The sequence below is a fragment of the Theobroma cacao genome, chromosome 3 (assembly GCF_000208745.1).
Source record: "Theobroma cacao cultivar B97-61/B2 chromosome 3, Criollo_cocoa_genome_V2, whole genome shotgun sequence".
Classification (NCBI taxonomy): domain Eukaryota; kingdom Viridiplantae; phylum Streptophyta; class Magnoliopsida; order Malvales; family Malvaceae; genus Theobroma; species Theobroma cacao.
This window is the reverse complement of record NC_030852.1, coordinates 22,649,563-22,670,414: the sequence shown is the minus strand read 5'-3', so window position 1 is coordinate 22,670,414 and position 20,852 is coordinate 22,649,563. Positions and strand designations below refer to the sequence as shown.

Below are 20,852 nucleotides of genomic sequence, written 5' to 3'. Positions count from 1 at the left end.
ACATATACGCCTTTTCTATTCCCCTTAATCCGAGTGGCAGTCCCCGTAATTATCAACAGATACGTGTCCTTTTTTCAGGCTATTTCCATTTTCGGATATTTCTGTTACAAAAAAAAGGTAACCCTTGCTTTTACTTTTTTACGTAATTGACGATTCCCCAATTTCGATCTCGTTCATTTCTCGATCGATTTGATCTCGATTTTGTCTTTTTATTATAAGTTCAAGCTCAGATTTGATTAATTTTTGTCATTCTCTATCGATCTATTCTGCTTTTATTCTTTGCCGTTTCTTAGATCTGTTTCTAAGGTTAGGGTTCTTTTTTTTTTTTCTCTAAGTTGTCGATCTGTAAATTCCGATTTAAGATTCGTTATGTCCTTTTGTGGGTTAGATTTTTCTGGATCTGGATTCTTTCTGATTTCAAATTAGTTTTAAAAAGATCGATTTTTTAGGGTTATTTGATTTCTAGGTTTCTATTCGTAATAGATTGTCTGATCTATAGATCTGTGAGGTGTTTGAATTAAATTTGTTGAGAATAGGCGCTTTTGTTCGTGCATAAGCTTCAATTTTGTAGATTCCTTTGACAAATTTAAGATCTAGGGTTAGGTTTTATTCAAATTGGGGCTTTTGTTTTTTTTCGTTCAATTAAGGTGGGGGAAAGTCAAGTCGCATATAATACCGTAATCCTAACCCTTGATTGCTTGTTAATTAAGACATAATTTCCAAAGTGTGATCCGATCGATCATTTGAAGGAAGACCTTTTTTCTGAGGTATTAGAATAAATGTTTTTGGTTAATTTCCAAATTATAATCTTCTTAATTGTAAATTTTGAATAAAAAATTAGTAATTATTTTTTTAAACGAGAACAGTCATTTTGCCACCCCAAAATATAATATTGCTAAAAGAATACCCCAAATTACTGACGCCACTCCCACATAATAATAGTATTAAATAAGAATAATTGAATAAGTAACAATTAATTATAAATATAATAGAAAACTACTAATAACAGTGACATCAAAAAAACTTTTCAACTTTTTCCTACATTGATACATGAGCATGTGAGCTTTTTGATGATCTATAATGTTGTGTCATTTATATTATTAAAGTAAAAACTTATGGCATGACCATTTTAGCTTAGGTGCTTATGTTTCTCTAGTATTTTGGATTATTAGTTTGTGTGTGCATGTGTAACATGTCATTTTTGGATGTCTAATGTGGCATTGGAAAGTGTGTTATTTGATTATGACATTTATTTACTATATTGAACTCTAATGTAGTTTATGTCATATTATTTCTGATGTCTTAAGTAGATTTTTGGGATATGATTTAGCGGGCAGGAATGTATCCAAGTGAATTTTGTTGGTTGTGTAAAAATATTGGTGATTTTGTCCTTTAGTACTACTCACTGACTTGTCATATAAAGCTTATTTATAGTGAGCATGATCTGATTCCCTGCTCCCTCCTCCAGTGTTCATTTCCCTTTATAAACTGGCATAATATGACTTCTATAGCTTATTCTATCTATTGGAAAAAGTTTTATCTTTTGTTGTTTGTTGTCGTTGTGGCTGTTGTTGCAGTTGTTGTCATTGTCATCATCGTCAATTATCCGTCTTTGGTTTTGTTGCTTCCCTGCTGCAACTTACAGTAGAGTTATTTTGCCAACAATTATTTTGCTTTGCTATTCTCTTATCAGTTTCAACTTTGTAATGCAGTTTAACATGGTACATAAGCGGCCTTTTGTGGAGGAGGATACATTTGAGGTTTCAAACAAGCAATCAAGACAAGCAGAATGTAGTAATAAACTGGTTTTATCTTCAGAATCTTTTTTACCTGAAGATGATTCCCTGATTTCTAATGCTTCAGGTACAGAACTTCTAGCCTGTGATAAAATACATGTGGGACTCTTAGGCTGGGATTTAGGCGTGTTAATTTGACATTTCCTATTTTGGCTATCCTGTCTATCGTAACTAATGATGTAAATAGTCATTGAGCCCAATATTAAACAGGTCGCCATCCTTTGAATCCTGATCCAGGATCTCACTTGAATGAATGATTTTTGCATCTAATATATTCAGATTGGATTATTCAATCATGTGTGTCGGTTCTTTATGCGATTTAATTATGTCAAGGCACTGATTTAATATGCCTGGGTCAAATTCATTCTCCGAGTTACTCTTGAGTCTATTTTCATGTGCCTTTTGAGTTTTTACCAGTTGGGAAGAGTGCTTGTTTAAATAACACGAAAGTATTAGATGATTCAGTTGGAAATATGTCAATTTGTTTCCCCTTTTGTAATTCTTTTCGATTATTTCTTACTGCGTTGTAATTTGTAATCGGTAAAGGTGAGGACAGATTCATAAATGCTAATACCGAGTGTGATGAAAAGCTTGCGAATGCCATTGATACTAAACACCCAGGAAACGCTGAGGACTTTGAAGCCAATGTTCCTAGCTGCATTGCCATCTCTTCCTTGGGCACCTGTTGTACTGGTGAAGAAGACTCATGGCCAGAAGAACCACTTCACATACCTTCATTCGCAGAATGTTTTCACCCTGAACGCCAAGTAAGGACATCAGCCCGTTGGGATGATATCTATTCTATACTTTTGGAATGCCCTCCACGGAAACAAGTTCTTGCTGGACCCAATTACCAAGCAGATATTCCAGAATGGGACTCACAGGTTGCCAGGAATACTTCTAATGATACAGATGCATCTGAAACTGCTGCTGACAGATATGAGAATAAACTGATGGGAACTTGTATCATTCCAATGCCTGCATTCGAATCTTCTGCATATGATGACAAAGTTGGAAGTGGCAGATCTGATTGCAGTTGTGAGGACAAGGATTCTATCAGGTGTGTCAGGCAGCACATTATGGAAGCAAGAGAGGAACTTAGAAAATCTCTTGGGCATGAGAAATTTGTGGAGCTTGGTTTCTGTGACATGGGTGAACTAGTGACAATGAAATGGAGTGAGGAGGAGGAACAGCTATTCCACAAAGTTGTATTCTCTAATCCAGCATCCTTGGGGAGGAATTTCTGGGACAGCCTCGTGTCTGTTTTCCCTTACCGAACCAAAGAGGATATTGTCAGTTATTACTTCAATGTATTTATGCTGCGGAAAAGGTCTGAGCAGAACAGGTGTGAATCAATGAGTATTGATAGTGATAATGATGAGTGGCAGGGGACTGATGATTCTGGCAACAATGAAGTTGGGTTCTCAGATGAAGATGAGGAATCTGTCATTGAATCACCTATATGTCAAGAAGATTTTGATAATCATCGGAGCCAGGAAGCTGGCTTGTGTGTTTTTGATGAGGATATTGCAGATGAAACTTGTGACAATCACAGTATAGATTTAGGTAGTCGTGGAGATGCTACCAAAGTTTCAGAAACTTATTCTGAAAAGTTGTTTAGCAGCTGTGGTTCTGATCCCACAGCTCAGCTGCACGGGAAAACTCTCAAGGATACACAAGGAGAACAAGAGGAACGAGAAGTCCAGGATGATTCATGCACATCTTCTGATACAGGGGCTGCATCACATGAAACACCGGTGAATGCTGACAATGCTGATCAGTGGCAAGGTAACTTAAATGGGTTAAACAATGGAGGTAGCCATGGATATGTTTTGGAACCATGTGATACTAAAGTTTGGGATGCTGGATATCCAACTTGCCAAAAAAATAAAATCGACTTCTTGCCCACATGTAGTATGATTGAAGAGGTTTTTGGGGATGGATCATGATATATTACAGAGCAATAGATGGAAAAAGCTTTGAGCAGTTTTGTTGTCATTATATTGTAGTGATGGTGGTATGAAAAGCGCCTGCCATCTGAGATTTACAATCTTGATAAATCATAGGAAACTTCCCTCCGCAGATTGAATTCTTATCAATGAATAGAAGAGTTCAATTTTCTTTGTACATTCACATATGATAGAAACCTCCCTTCATTGTAATATAGAGAATTTTAGAAGGTGATTAGTTTTCATTTTTTGGGGGCACTTTTAATGCAATGCTATCTGCCACCTTTCATAGAAGGTCATGAAGAGTTCTCTCCCATCGGATGAGATGATTTTCGGAATATAAATACACGGCTTACAAGGATCTGGTATCTTTCCCTCCACTGCAGAATTTTGTTTCTGGTTTTTCTTCAAGGAAGTAAAATGGTTGCCTTTATTTGAATGCATATCAGTTAACTTGTTTGATGATATTCCTCTTACTGGTTCCTTAAGCCCAAGTTATATTTTGGACATCATCACCCCATTCTCTAACTGTAAGGTGCTGCTGGGGTGACGCTGCAAAGCAATATCTCAAAAAAATAATGGTGAAGAAACAAGCTTTAGGCAGTCAAAAAGATCACTATCCACTGAATTCGAATGGCACCCTTTATAATCTGCAGAAACAGTATGTCAGATTGGAATATATTCTATCTTTAGCAACTCCAATGCGCTTTACTTTCTGTTTTTTCTGTCATTTTCTTTAGATTTCAAGGATCTCTTTCAAAACCAACCACTTGTTCTCATGCTTACAGATAGATAGACTGAGGCTTTCGTCATTATAACTATGATAAAGTACATTACTCTGCAAGTTGACATTAAATGGTGCAGCACCTTCAACTCTGTACAAGTAGCATTTAGCCACGATAAAAGAGAGAGGCGTCACCTGGGTGCGTTTGCATCCAGATTTCATATCGTTTCAAGCTTAACTAGGATCGGAATGATATCAAGTTTGAATCTTTTCGGGTTCAAACTTTTTAATTTTTGGAATTATTCGAACTTGGTGTGACTTTTAAATTCGGATTCATTTCGTCACCTCTACTAAGCTTGTATTTAATCTAATTTATAGCAATAATAGCATGGTATTGACCCTTTGATAAGGAGTCTCAATCACAATAGTTGTACAGGTACTATTACCCAATAACTTAATGGCACAGCTTGTAAATGCAATCACTAGCTTCGTTGTAGTGTGAAGAATGTCAGTTTTTCTTTGCTTTGCTTGTTTATTTCCAAGAGAGAGGAGCATTAATCCGGAAAGTCGCACTGTTTAATCCAATCAGGGATTGATTGAGTGAAGTGAGAACTTTGAAAAAGCTCAACAACTAATTAATGAGAGACTAGCCATCTAGTAACTTGGTTTAACCTTGACTAACATGATTAATCAAGGGAAAATTTGTGCGACAGTTGACCAAACGGCGCAATGGATCAGAATTATGGAAACCCTTGATCAAGATCCTCTTCAAAAACCTTCCAACCCCACTTGGTTTCCTACTTTCCTTTCAATATCAGCTATGGGGGGAGTAGTGCTTGACTTTTCCTAACTTTAGTGGCCCAAAAAGGTGTGTAAAGTAATCCAGCTAGGATCTTATTTTGCAAGAAACATATAACTACGTGATCTATCATATATAATTCCAGAGTTTTGATAAATTCACAGAAATTGCATTCCTATAATTAATGATGATCTCAAGTGTCATTGACTCACCTAACTAGCTGCAACCCATTTTAATTTCCATTCCAGATTCCAAGTTTGACACTAAATATATATATATATATATATATATATATATATATATATATATATTTCTTCCTGCCCTATGATTCTTATGAGAAATAATAATTTTCCTAGTGATCATCACATTTGGTGCCAGAATTTGATGCAGTTTAGTTACCAGGTTTTGATAATTACAATAGTGGTTAGAGAGGTAAACAAGTATAATCAAACTACACTGACTTTTATTCTTTTTTATTTCCTTTATTTATTTTCCCTCAAAAGTCCAAACTGTTAGTGGAATGCGACCAATGCAAACTCTTTTCTGTGGGTGATCATGGGAATTAGCTCAAAGAGTTTAGATGGACAATCAGCAGATGACAAATCTTTTCTTTACAAGTAGAAAAGTTTTAGGTATTGCTATTAATATTAACTAATCTGTTGAGATTTTTCAAACTATAAAACATATCATTTAATGACACAAAAAGTTGTGTTAAAAAGCTTTAATACAACTAAAATAATTAGTTTCGAAAAAAGTTCAATTTCATTAACTAAGATTGTTTAAGTTGAAAATTAACAAATTGTAGGACCATTCAAACATTACTCATCGATATTATCAATGACATTTAATTTTGTGATCTAAGATAAAATAGAAATAAACGTAAATTGAATTCAATTAAATATATTAATTTTATGTAAGGGTTTCCATTACTGTGATTTGATTCAAAATCTAAATAGAACTTAGAACTGAAGATGAATCATTTCTATTGTTGTAGCAGAATTTTTCTTGTCCCCTATTTGTAATAATTACAATCAAGTAAGGGCTGCTATGCATGAGGAATAATATATTAGGAAAGCTATTATTATCATTATTATGAACTAATCTTTGATTAAAACGCCCACATGTGGCGTTGGATAAGAGGATTATATATATATATATAAGCAGCTAAGCAATAAAAAGACCTCTTTGCTTAGTTATAGTAATTAAGAAAAGACGAAGAAAACAATAAAAAAAAAAAAAAAAAAGGCAGTGTGCTTACTCCAAACTGCCCCTTCCTTCCATCCGGAGACTAGCTAGGTGGTCCTACATAACATTTAATTAGCTCTTTCAAAGCTTCTTAAAGGTTCATCACTCAACAGAAATTCATCGACTCTCTTGAGTATGCCCTAAGAATTGCTGGTGAGGGAGGACCTTAGCTTCCTCACTATAACCACATGCACCATTATTACTCATATCAAGCCACACACATGCACCTTTATCATTAATTAGGCCATATGTATAAAAAGCGACGACTCCACATATACACGTAACTAACTCATATATACATACATACATATCTACATTCATAAATATATATATTAAATTTCATCTTGAATCATCAAAATAAAATAATATGAAAAAACTGTCTCCAATTATATATATATATAGTTCAAGAGACTCGTAAAACTCCATACGTAAAGCATTAAAACAAAAAAAAAAAAATTTCAATTCTTTCACATAACGACTTAAACAATTTTGTTATTTGACGTTAATTAGCATATAAACTTTGAATTCAGATTATATATAGTAATTAGGTGTTAACAGAAAAGTTTCACAAAGTGAAAGGCCGCCTAAGGAGAAGATTCTCAGCAACTTTACCACGCAATTTCCTTTTACACTTTTTCCCATATTAATTTTTATTTGTGGGGGGAAGCTAGCTAAGCAGTTATTTGACTTGTCACTAAAGCAGTTGGGTTAGAATGCCCCAACCGGCAAGCCTTGTACCTATGATTTGATTAAAGCCTTAGCATGCTTATTACAGGTGCAACTTAATTTATAATCATTTCCGAAGATTTTAATAATCACTGAGGAGTGTCGGCTGAAGCTTAGCTGACCAATCAAAGTAACTCAAACCTTGTGTACTAAAGTCATAGGACATCTAAACCAATTCTAAAGCTTTTGCTTCATGTAGTGAAAGAACCCACATGCCCACAATATCAATCTTTTCCTTTTGCAATGTCCTCAACTAACTTCTTTTTCTTTTTTATTTTTTTCTCTTTGCATTATTTTCTTGTATCCAACCAAATTCATTTATGCAGAAAATGGCTGCACAACCTTATTAGATTTTGCTTTGCTATTCCATAAAGTTTATATAACAACTTGCATTGTAGTAGTATTTTGTTATTTACCAACATCAATTTATATTGTTGACTGATCTCTCTTCCCTATATAAATAAAATTTATGTTGAGAGTAATGTATAGAAATTATTTAATGCAGTGGCAATGTACAAATTCTAATTAAGATCTAGCATGAGCTATTTATCATACTGATCCTTTTTGGTGAATGTATAGGTTCACTTCTTGCTTTCAAGGGCTGAGGTCTTTTAATTCATGCTTGGCAAAAAGGGATTGAAGAGGGTTGTTTCCATATTTAAGAGATCCATCCAAGGAATCGTACTCATACTATCTAACAATAAAAATTTGTAGTAACAAGCCAAAACAATTTGCACCATCCAACTAGGCTACAAAGAATTCTTACATATTGATTCAATCTAGCTTGTTGTTGCTAGAGGATTTATTTAATTGGTTTCTTAAAAGTAACAGAATGCATGTATAAAGGTAGTGTGGATAGATTGAATATAAGAAAATCTTGGGGTTGGTGAGTGGTGACAAAGGAAGGAATGAAGAGGAGTAAGAGAAAAGAAAAAGCTTAGATGGGTTTGGAATTTTGGGAGTGATATAGCAGAAGAGGAATAGGGCTAGTGGGCTCATGCTATGGGTCAATGTCCCACCAATGTTGGTTCCAGGATTATGTCATATGACTCATGCATGGTCTGAGCAGGGAGAAGAGCTTCATCAAGCATAAAGCCAAAGTTGGGCATCTTATCTTACCCTGATATATATACTACATGTATAAATGTAAGGCATGGCAGAAGACAAGGAGTGGCCAAATCTTTCCTTGGAAGTTGTCTACTTGTCCATTTGAGCATATCACTTTTGAAGGACCAAGCTAGCAGGCCAACACTCTTGACTCTCAAGTGAAGTTTCTGCAGACAGCAGCCACTAGCCATTTAGCATATGCCAAACACCACTACACATTTCTGTGAATTACTTTGAAGCTTCTTCTATATTAGAACATTTTTCTTATGCATACAGTATATTTAACTATGGCCAGAAAACAAAAATAAAATTGGCTTGAAAAATAAGCTGAGATTGAAGTAAAACGAAACTTCCATTAATTATTAAATTGAACAGATGCATGCCTGGCAGGTTAATTAGCAGCATAAAATACATATTTCACTTTTGAGTTTGAAAGCAAATTGCCTACATCGATCTGTAATCATTTGTTGGAAAATATGTTCAATCAGCAAATTCACTGCAGCAATACACAAATTGTGCATCTTTCGATATGTGTAGTTGTGTTCAGAACAAGTTCCTCTTTTTGTTTTGATGGAAAATGGTAGATTATGCTTTTTGGAGGGTCTTTAATATCATATATTATATGTGCAGACCTGCATTAAATGATTTGGTTCCTATAACTATATAACTATATATATATATTTATTATCTACTAGTCTGTCTGCTTAAACCAAGTTCGAATCCAAAGGACAGTAGAAAATTATATATATTCCGAAGCAGTTAAAATAATTGGCTCAAACATTATAGTGCATAAATACTCAGTGGCCAGCATAGGCATTCATAATGTGCAAGCACATGATGTTTAGAATACTATTGTGGCAAAAGGCAAATAATATTCCATTTTTTGCCCTAATGGCTTTGTGTTTGACACCTCCTCAGCTATCAGTGCATAAACAACTAGGAGAGAAGAGATTTTTAGACGAGTTTACAGCTAAACATTGTACTAAAATGCCGGCAAAGAGGGCACAAAAGAAGGGAGTTGTGGCGAGTAAGATGCGATTATCAGCTGCTAATAAGACATTCACGTTGAGGTTAGTGCAAAGAAAGCCGGCTTTTGATCATGAATAAAGGCCGGCATCATCACTCACGTTTGGTCTTGCTGGACGGACAATTCCTGACAATGTAATACTGAACATGAGCTAACATCCAAACCCTCCTTTTGTTTTTCAAAATTGCAAAAGCACTCGGAAATCACAGACAGCTTGTATTAATTCATTTTTTTTGTGTTGGGTGTTTCATGGGATATAGCAATCCCAATGCTAGGAAAGGCACACTTCATAAAATATATATATATATATATATGTGTGACCAGATTAATCTTCATAACTATATAGTACCCCCCCAACTTGTGCAGATAATTATTTATTTTTAGTTTACCAGTTTCAATAAGTTAGAGAGGCTTAAATCATCAACAAGTCATTTTAATTTATCAAGTTCATTTTACCTACACACTCCTCAAATATATACTATTTAATCAAGTTGACCTCCATAAGCAATTTATGTACAAGTGGCTTGTGAACAAGGCATTCCTTCACTGACTTGAAGAAGTGTTACCCAAGGATATAAAGTTCTGAATGGTGAAACAGTCAAACAGATCCTTCAAAGGCAGATTTTGCCTACAGGTGTTGGGACGAGGGTAAATTTTTTTACTGGTAATAAAAATTTCTTTTCTTGTATTGTTATTTATAACACCTTTATTTGCAATTAAGGTGGCGTTTGATACTTTACAATGTAATGTAATTACAGGTAACATGATTGCAAGTAATGTGATTGCAGAGAAAATAACATTACAGTGTTTGGTATACAAGTAAAATAATGATTAAAATGCAAAGAAGATAATATTGCAGTGTTTGGTTTACAAGTACTTTGTTGAAAATGTAATGTTAATTTTCAAAATTACCCTTATTTATTAAAATACAAGTTTAATATACTTATATTTTTTATATATTTTATTTTTATTTTTTAATATAATTTTTTATATTATTTATTTTATTTTAATTTCTTTTACCTATATTATATAAAATTTAATTTCTTATATTTTTTAATTTTTATATTATATATTTTATTTTAATATTTTTTATTTTAATTACAACATTATAAAATATTTTTAACAAGATAATAAATTTAAAAAGTAAAGTATCTTTAAGAACATTGTAGAGTTAATGTAATATAATTATATTAGTTTTAGACTGTAATTACATTACATCCCTTGATTGTAATATGACTGTATTACAATCTTATATTACAATGATTTATTGTAAAATAAATACTGTAATATAATTTAATTGAATATATTACAAAAAATGTGTTTTCACTTTTTTCATACAAAACGGTACCAAAATATTTTTAATGCACAGCAAGATAGAAAAATAAATGTGCAAAGGCTCTTAGTTAAATAGCAATCTTCCTTGCAGTTTACAATCCTAGGAAGATGTGCACAAATTTTATTTTTTCTTTTCTTTTTGGTAGTTAAAAGACCATGCTCGCAAGTTGCAGGCTTAGTTGATGGAGGTGTCAGATATTTCAACGAAATTACCTGCTGATGAAGCCAAAAGTGACTCTCTCTCTTTCTAAAAGAAGCTGTCCAGATTTCTTTCTTTACTTTCTCCATTAGTCTTACAGTAAAAGATGAGCTACATCATTCCAAACCCAAGTTAAACATTATGTGATCCATACTAGAAAGTTTAGCTGGAGACATACGGATCTTGAGGGGAGCAAAGATTATTGATTCCAGAAGAATACAAAATTATTGAAACAAAGAGATAAAGAAAGAGGAATGGGCTTGTGGGAATAGGATGCTTACAAATATGCCAACATAACAGCAGATAAATTATTATCTGCAAGCTTCCAGCAGCAGCAGATGAAGTACTCAATTGTGTCATGAGATCTTCTCAAAGTACAGCTTTCCCAAGTCCCACACCACCCAATCAGATCACTCCAAATGAACCTTGCTTAGGTGAAATGACCAGATAACCCTCGTCATTGATAAGCCCAATGACCATACACCACACCCAAAAAAGTACAAGAAATATGCATGCCCTTGGCAGGAGAAAATCTTTATTTTATAGCAGTGAAATGGAAAAAAGAAATACACCACTCATTTTTTAGTATGGAGTACGAAAAATGGAATTAGTCCAAAATTAAAAAGAATAACGGCCGGAGAGCAGAAGCTTTCACTTGCTGCTGGGGTGTGTGCGAGAGAGTGGGGCTGCCAATTCCTTAATAGCAAGACAAAGGAAAGAATAGTTAGGGGCAGTTAGTGTTTTAGTAGGTTCCTCAACCATAGGGATGCTCGACTGGAGGAATCACAGCCATTGGATGTCTGGGGATGGCGTAGGATTCTCAGTTGAGTACACGTGCTGCTATCTTTCTTCCCCCCTTTACCTCTCTTTATCTCTTTATCTTTGCTTCCATGCATGGATTTCTCCTCCAAATATAGTCAATTTTAGAGAAAGAGAGAAAGTGAAAGAAAAACTAAAACATACTTAACAGAGAGAGAGAAAGAAACGCTCGCTCTCCCTTACAATTCTCTTTTTCCTTCTTATTTGGCTTTGTTCATCGCCATCATTAGCAACAAAGGTAACAACAACAACAAAGACCCCCACCTCTTCAAAGTTTTGATCTTTTCTTCATATCTCAACTACCCCAAGAAGCCATATTGAGAGAGAAAAAAAGCTAGCTAGCATACTTAATTCAGCTAGGCCTCTTTCTTTTCAGCTATCAGATCTTGTTCTTTCCGCAGAATTCTATGCCATCTGAGAAAATTTCTTGTCTAGTCAGCAAAAACCGTCATTTGAAACATGTGTGCAACTAAATTTGAGCTACTACCTTAATTTTCTGATCTGGGGTCTTACAATTTTTGTTTTTAGAGTGCTCTGTTTCATCGCCGTTTGGCTTTTCTTCTGAGTATAATGAGATCAAGAATTGAAGCATTGTTTCCAATTCTTTAACCAGATTTAAAGTTTCATTTTTTTTTCCTTCTGATCTGTGTTTTCTTTATTGAATTGTGAATTATCTTTTCAATGGAAGAAGATCAAGAATTCAAGCATGTTTGCAAGTTTTGTAGCAAGAGCTTCTCCTGTGGCAGATCCTTGGGTGGTCATATGAGGTCTCACATGACTACCAACAATAATTCAGCTGAAACTAATGACAAGCTCAGCAAGAAAAAGCTTGTTTCTGTCAATAACGTTGGTTGTGGTGCTAACACTGAAGCTGGTCTAGATGCTGGGATTAATGGTGGTTATGTCCTCAGAGGGAACCCCAAGAAGACATGGAGATTAGCAGATTCAAGTGAAGATACTTTAGTTCATGACAAGGTTTGCAAAGAGTGTGGCAAAGGTTTCCAATCTTGGAAAGCATTGTTTGGTCACATGAAGTGCCATTCAGAGAAAGAAAGAGCTTCCAATAATAGCTTGGAGGAACAAGATTCTTGGACTAGTGCTAAAAAAACGCTGGTCATGGATAGCCAATCTGACAATGAAACTGCTGCTCCTAGTAAAGGGAGGAGATCGAAAAGAAGAACAAGGTACATGGGCACTGCAAATTCTTCTACTTTCTCTTTAACTAACCATGCTTCCTCTTCCATGTCTGAGATCGAGCAAGAACAAGAAGAGGTTGCTCTAAGCTTGATGATGCTTTCTAGAGATGTGGGTCATTGGGGTGGCTTAAATTCTGTTGCTGAATCTTCCGATAATAACTCTGTGTTTTTGGAAGCCAAATTTGAGATCAAAACTTCCAGCTGTAATGGTAACGAGGTTAGGTTGTTGAAAAAACAGAAAGAGAAGGAGTTAGAATCTGGTACAGTGGATTCTGAGACTTTCCAAGCTGGAGCGGGACAAGCAGAATTTTGTGCTTCTGGGCTGTCAAAAACTGGGATTAGAGTGAATAAAAGTAAAAATGAAGTTTCTGTTCATGAGTCCGTCAAGGATGAAAGAAACAGTAAGTCCCAACTAGATGGTCAGTTTGGAGCAGAAAATTCTGAAGTTGAATTGAGCAGGAATTTAGTGAAACAAACTGGTGTAAATCGAGCTCAACTAGGTTCCAGTAAGTTGAATTCAAGCAGGAGGAAGTTACAATACTCTTATGATCCTGAACTGAAATCAGGTTCTGTGAACAAACTGACAACTGATGTTCTTGACTCTGAATTTTGTAAGGATCCTCATAAGAGAAGCAAGTTTGAGTGCACTACTTGTAACAAGATCTTCCACTCTTACCAAGCTCTAGGAGGTCATAGAGCTAGCCATAAAAAAATCAAGGGCTGCTTTGCTTCAAGAATTGACAGCAGTGAAAATAGCATTGAAACTGAACACTCTCCCGACCCAACAGCAGATAGCAAGCTTGTCAAATCAATTGGCAATGAATTTCCCATTGCTCAATTAACTGCAGACAGTGATGATAAGGCTGAGATAAGCTATGGGGTTAAGAAGAGCAAAGGGCATGAGTGCCCCATTTGTCTCAAGGTTTTCCCATCAGGCCAAGCCTTAGGCGGTCACAAGAGATCTCATTTAGTCGCTGAGGCAAAAGCAAATCAAGCAATTGTAATCCAAAAGCCCATTCCGGAAATTCGTGACTTTCTTGATCTTAATCTGCCTGCTCCTGTTGAAGAAGAAACCAGTGCTCATGTGGGGTTCAAGCCGTGGTGGGTTGGAAGCAGCCACAAGCACGAAGCATTAGTGGGATTGATTTCTAACTGAGTTTCCAAATCCTTTCATCGCTATGGTTTTCCAATAAAGATTCGAGAGTGTACACTGTACAGTGCAAACAAAGTTTCTGCATATTATTTTATTCATTCTTTACAGATTCAAGAATTCACCCAAGGTACTGCTGCTTGTTAATCGTTAAAGTAGGCATTCTTCAATCTTACAAGTTTCCGGTTAACTGTTTTTTTGTTTTTGTTCTTACAATTCTCTACTCATTCTCATTTTGGCTTCTTGGTCCTGTTGGCCATTGAATAAGTCTTTATTGCTGCAAAATTTTCTAGCTCCTTGATCTGTTCATGACTAGAAACTTGGAAACTGTAATTGAATATTTCAAGCTTCTCCTTGTCACATTTGGAATGTACTTTTCAATGAAAAGCAACTGTTTTTGAGGGCAATTATTTTATCTTGGGACCAAAGGAGAAATGAGTGAGGTGTTGAAAATTGAATCGGTGTGTGAAGTCATGGGGGAAGATAAAAGCATTTTTATAATGTACACAAGGATGGCATGTGAGCTCAAAGGTGGTTGTTTAGTCACCTACCATAAAAGCATGACAACCCATCTCACTTCTCCTCTCTTTCTCATACTCACTAGCCAGTACACTAGTGCTGTTAATTTATGTGTCTTCAGTCCAAAGACTAAGCTGGGTAGAAACTTCATGATTATACCCCCCAGCATCGATTAGAATATTGGACCACACCACATCTCCAATTTGCTGAGTTTGTTCAGCAAGATAATACCAGTACAATGCACCGCATATATCACTCCAAGATTCCGTATCCAATATTTATTAGAAAACCAAATGACAACTAGTTTTAACAAAGACAAATTCAGCCTAACTTCACTTCAATTCTTAGATGCACTAATTAAAGTCTAATCACTTGTCCCTAACTTCCATTAGCTTAATTTGACTCAAACACATAGAACTGGTCTGCGCTGATCACGGGCCTAATCTCACACATACTTGCCCGGAATGGTCATTTATTGCTGCGATCTTTTTCTTTTCTCCCGTTCAGAAATTTATGTACCAGACAACCATGAACCTGAGAGCTTCCATCCATTAAGAAATATTACTTACGCTTAAAATACATAGGCCGATAGCAGACACACGTTGGCTAGCTCAGTCTTTACAGGTTCAGGATTATGGACGTAAAAAGCACTTCCGCAGCAACCTTATTTGGCTACCAAGGCAACGCCCGCCCTTAGGTAATGCCAGGGTGATAATGCAGGGCAATGATACTGCTAATGCACCAAGTTTCCTTTGTTTCCATTCATTGTGCTCATGCAATCACACTCTTTTTCACAGATTGAAAATTAACAAAGCTGCAGTGTTTAACTAGTTTAGTATTTCGGCATGGACCTGGCAACAACATAACATGGAGTTGGCTGGGTGTGTGTTTCCCTTTGCTTTAGTAGCAGCTGGCAGTTGGTGCTCCTTTGTCAATTAGTAGAAAGAACCAACCAGCAACTACCACCAAGAAAAAATTTTGTATCTAGTTAAGCTTTTACCCCCTTAATTTCTTAATAGTTTGTCTTGGTCTTCAAGTTAACTTTCCAAAGAGGAAGTGCTTCCATCAAGGTTATTGGATTTGGACAGGACAGGTCTAGTACACACACACACACACACACAAAAGTGTGAGTGAAGATTGAAAAAGAAAAGCACAAGGAAGGAGGGAAGGAAGCGTGATGCCATGTGTCAAGTCAGTTATTGTTGTACTTGTCCAAGATACTGTGGGACTACTTTTTGCTTTGTTCTTCTCAGGGGTCTTTTTTATGAAGGTGTGACTCACGCTATGAAGTTTGGGCTTTTGCAGATCTAATCTAAGTAAGCTGGAAGCTTTAACCTACTGCTTTTGCTGTCTGATGATTCAAGTCAATTTCTACTTAAATGTCAAATGTCAAATTGGGTGGTTTAGAGGCCCAATGGGCTTGAGTTGAGTTGATCACACTTTCAATTTTTTTTCTATTTTTTTATATAATACTTTGAAAACTTTCTCAAGTATTTAAGAAAATTTAAATAATTTTTTATTTTTCTATTACATTCAATCAAATCTTTCTACTTTTTTTTAAATAAAATAAATTTTTATAATTAATAGTTGACTTATCATTTTTTTTATACAACATGGCATTGACATGTTGATGATATGGCGTAGATGGAGAGTGAAAAATGTAACATCAGCATATTATGTCATTATCGATTATAATATATCAACACACCACATAGGCATTATGTGATATAGAATGACAATTGACATTTTAATTAATAATAGTTAGTCAATCATTAATTATATGAATTTATTTAATTCAAAATAAAAATATAAGAATTTGATTGAACGTAATAAAAAAATTATTTGAATTTTGTTGAATAGTTTAAAGATTTTTTTGAATATTATATTTTTTTTCTTTAGGTGTTATGTCAAATTAATGGACTACTATAATGTTAATTTAATATTTAAAATTCAATTATTTAAGGTCAAATTCTTTACTCATTAGCAAATAAAATAAGTGAATAAAAATATAAGCTCAATTGGGAAATCTTTCTAATCTATTGCTATTATATTCTGTATTTGTACTTTTATTTTATTTTCATTGTATTGTCATTGTCGTCATGTCATCATTTTTTTTATTATCATTATCCTATCACATTATTATGACTTTAGTTTGTAATTATATATGTTGAGTACAAATATTTTCATTATTTTTTTTCTAAATTATGTCATGTTGATGTCACAACATAGTAAGGAAATAGTATCAATTTAAAAATAAATAGTTGTCCAATGTATTTGTTTTTTGTAAATAGGGAAAGAGATATTAATCAAACAAAATCCAATTACATCATCTTGGGCCATACATTGCTTAACATGTCTGTTAATAAAAACAAAGTAATTCTAGAATGATGTAAACCCAAAGATATCTTCATGTTGAGTTACCATAAAATCAACATATTAGTTGGTTTTACGGTAAATGTGAGTAAGAGAAACATCCCAATCGAAGAAGCTTCTTTATATATCTCGAAAGATGTATATTCGGTTTCAAATTTGAAATTGAGCTTGAAATCTTTTGTATAACAAGTAAAGAATTTGATTCAACTTGAAACCTGTTTGTATCCCATATTGCATAGCTTTAAACTTTGCTTTGGTATCTCATTACATTATCTTTGTCGTTATTATCTTATCTTAAAATTATAATTTTAGTATTAATTTTATCAATAATTTTTAATCATTATGTCATGTTGATGTCGTAATTTATGATGAGAAACCATATTATAAATAAAAACATGAAAAATCATTTGCTCAATAATTTTAGTATTTTACCTTGATCTTTTTTGTAATTATAATGGTATATTGATGTCACATTTCCTTTCACTTGAATCTTTCAACCCTTTGATCCGTTCTTTGAAGTTTGTTTCAAGTAGGGAAATGTTTGTTCCTTTCTTCAATTATAAAAGTTGGACATAAGATCGATCACTCATAAAATATATTTGATTAGCTCGATAATTTTATATAAAAATAAAAAATAAAATAATATATACAATTTTTTAAAATTATTTTAAAAAATTTAAATAAACTTTTTTTTATGGTTCAATGAAACTGTTATATATTTATTTATAATTAAATAAATTTTTATGATTAACAAAATGGTATGAAAGATGAATAATAACATGTGATTATGTCATCATATTATACTAACATGTCACGTCATATTTCATTATAACATAACCACGTGCGCTTTAGCATTACGTGAAAAAAATGACAAGTAGTATTTGATTAATTATAATTAATGGACCATTAATTATAAAAGTTTATTTAGCTCAATATAAAAATTTAATTAAATCTAATAATAAAATAAAAAATTATTTGAGTTTTTTAATAGTTTTAAAATTTTTTTAAGGAATTATGATGATAAAAAATGAATAATTTTTAAGTAATGGGCTGTGGATCCTTGTATTCCAATTACAGCACCATGGAAATATTGTGGTTTTGTTATGAAAAAAAAAAAGAGAAAGAAAAAGAAGAGATTTCTGACAGCCCAATGGGCTGGGCGGAAATGAAATCGAGAGTTGAGACCATTGGCTGGGGCAATTGTAAAACCAGAATTGGGTTCAACTTCAACCGGCCCACTACCCTGCACTTCCACTTCTCCTTCCGATTTCCACGCTCAACTCCATGGCAGCAAGCAACAACGAACAAATCCACAACAAAACCCTAACCTGAAAATTCTCTTCAAAATTCACGTAAATGTCCCAATCACAACAACTGCCACAATCTTCATTCACTTACCTCCCTCACTCTCCAAATTCTTTACCCAATACTCTTTTACCATTTCCTCAACCACCCAACCTTCTCTCTCAGCCACTCTTGTACCCTCCAGGAACCGAGCCGTATGCCCATTCTGGTCACCTCACCTTAACCCATGTCGAATTTGAAGCGCATGCTCAATTTCATGACCCAAATGTGGGTCAAAGTTGGATTACGAGACAGGCTGATCCCATTAAATATGATACTACTGTAAGCTTTTCTTGGGTGCAATTTCTTCTTTTTCCTGCATTTATTAATGTGAATTTTGGATTTTTTGTTGTAAATGTTTTATTTTTTGTTTGGATTTTATTGTTGGGTTTTTTGATTAATATGTTTGGTTCTAATTTGCATTAATCTTTACCAATAATCATTTTTGAAGATGTAAATTAGCCAGTATGAGTTCAAATTCAACCTCGAAAATTTACTACTATCCAGCCTCGAGTTTTTTTCCCAACTGGAAACCATTCATAGACTATTAAACTGATGAATTCTGGAATAATTTGGGATCAGTCGTTCCATTTGTATCCTTAGTATCTACGGTTGAGTAAATGTGCAAGATCTTTTCACTTATCACGGAATGGGTTGTGCTTTGTTCTGGATCCGCTATGATTCCTATAATACTCAGTGACAAAGGAATGCTTTCTGTTAATGAAGTTTTTGTTTTCTGTCTGTAATATCCTGAAAATGCTACCACCATATAATTACCCATTTTTGTGCTCATGTATGCATCTATATTTGCACATATTTGCGTTTACTCAACTATCTGGCTATTGCTATTTATTAATTTATTTATTTGTGTTAGTGGAATAGATTAATGGCTTTGAGTAATTTGGAGTTATTTATGTATTTTGGGGTTTGCAGTTGTCAGTAGAGACTTTGAATTCCTCTAATAACAACAGTTGGATGAATCAGTCTTTGGCGAATGATGTAATAGGAAGCACACCAAATGAAACCCAGTTGCTTCAACCAGTGTGGTGTGAGGTTTGCAATGTTGACTGCAATACCAAAGATGTTTATGAGAAACACCTTATGGGAAAGAAGCATCAGAAGAATTTGCAAGCAAAAACTAATCTCACTACTGTAGCATTTCCAGAAACTTCCAACACAATCAACAATGTAAGCATCGTTGGCCAAGCTGGCAATGTAGGCGGACAAATGATAGTTGGGGCTTCTGGTGTGGCAAATGGTCAGGAGTTGGAGAAAAAGAAGCAAAAGCTTTTGAATGCTGGGGCAGCTGTTGATTCTGTTAGGATATGCACCATATGCAATGTTGCTTGCAATAGCCATGAAGTGTTCAGCAAACACCTTTCTGGGAGAAGACATGCTGCTCAGGTATATTAATTAGTAAACTAAGAAATAAAAATGTAGCCCTTTATTTTAATTTATTAAATTCAAAGTGTTTTCTAATTACTTTTATATTATTTTAAAATTTGCATGTGAAGATTATTTGCCACTACCGCCTGCTAGTACTAACTTTTTTCACGAGTTCAATTTTCTTTTAAAGAAAATGCAAGAAGTTTCAGCTTTGTCTAGTTTCGACATATTAGGACAATTGTTTTCTTTCTAATTATTTTTCCCAATCCGGGACCTATTTTATTAATCCATTTGTTATCTTTTGAAGTTTGATTTCTGCTTTCCATTTTCATAAGTGTTCAAGTAGTGTGATTCGTATACGTGTATGCGATCATGTAGGCTGGATTAATTGCTGTTAATGGGATTGGACCTTATCTTGCTGCCATCCGAGCTAATGATCACTTTTGGAGTAAAGGCAAGAAGCCAAATAAGGTCAATCAATCTGCATGGTGTGAAGTCTGCCAAATCAACTGTAACAGCAATGATGCCTATGCAAAACACTTATCAGGTAGAAAACACCTGAAGAACTTGGAGAAATTGGAAAAATCTAAGAATGGCACTGGTGATCCTTCTTCGACTGGTGCAACAAATCTGGTAATTGGACCAGTGGAGAACCCAGTAGCAAAAAATAGCAGTAGTGATAATGTACAAAAATCAGAGAAGAGGGCAGAACAGCCTGAGGCACCCAAAGAGGATTTGGAGATGAAGAAAAGGAAAGTTATGGAAGGTGGAGCAGCAGCTGCTGCTGTTAGAGTATGCACTATCTGTAATGTGGTATGCAATAGTCAGAAGGTCTTCAACTATCATCTTACTGGACAGAAGCATGCTGCCATGGTAAAGAAGCAAGCAGATGCCAGAATATCAACTGCCACCCCTCAAACTATACCTTCATAAAGACGTAGATGGAGAGTGCATGGAAAATTACTCATGATCATTAATTGTGTGGTTCATGTGATTTGCGACATGGCCTCCCTACCGTGCCTTAATCCTCGTTTAAATTTTTTCCTACTTTATCTGCTGTAAATCTTGAACTGTGTATAATGAAAAACTTTTTGGAACAATGAAATGCACCTTTGAACTGTATGTAGATGTCAGAACTTTTTTTAACATGTAGGATAT

The 20,852-nt window shown here is 34.5% G+C and overlaps 3 protein-coding genes across 3 annotated transcripts; all 3 read left to right on the top strand.

Annotated features, from left to right (window-relative positions):
* Window positions 22-4,188, top strand: LOC18604789. Its single transcript, XM_018118197.1, has 3 exons — window positions 22-117; window positions 1,713-1,863; window positions 2,343-4,188. The coding sequence occupies exons 2-3, from the start codon at window positions 1,719-1,721 to the stop codon at window positions 3,743-3,745; spliced, it is 1,548 nt and encodes a 515-aa protein (XP_017973686.1). The 5' UTR covers window positions 22-117; window positions 1,713-1,718; the 3' UTR covers window positions 3,746-4,188.
* Window positions 11,509-14,479, top strand: LOC18604787. Its single transcript, XM_007037437.2, has one exon. The coding sequence runs from the start codon at window positions 12,408-12,410 to the stop codon at window positions 14,076-14,078; it is 1,671 nt and encodes a 556-aa protein (XP_007037499.2). The 5' UTR covers window positions 11,509-12,407; the 3' UTR covers window positions 14,079-14,479.
* On the top strand, window positions 18,190-20,822 carry LOC18604786 (zinc finger protein 346). Its single transcript, XM_007037436.2, has 3 exons — window positions 18,190-18,590; window positions 19,242-19,712; window positions 20,073-20,822. Exons 1-3 carry the CDS (start codon window positions 18,321-18,323, stop codon window positions 20,625-20,627), a joined length of 1,296 nt encoding a protein of 431 aa, XP_007037498.2. The 5' UTR covers window positions 18,190-18,320; the 3' UTR covers window positions 20,628-20,822.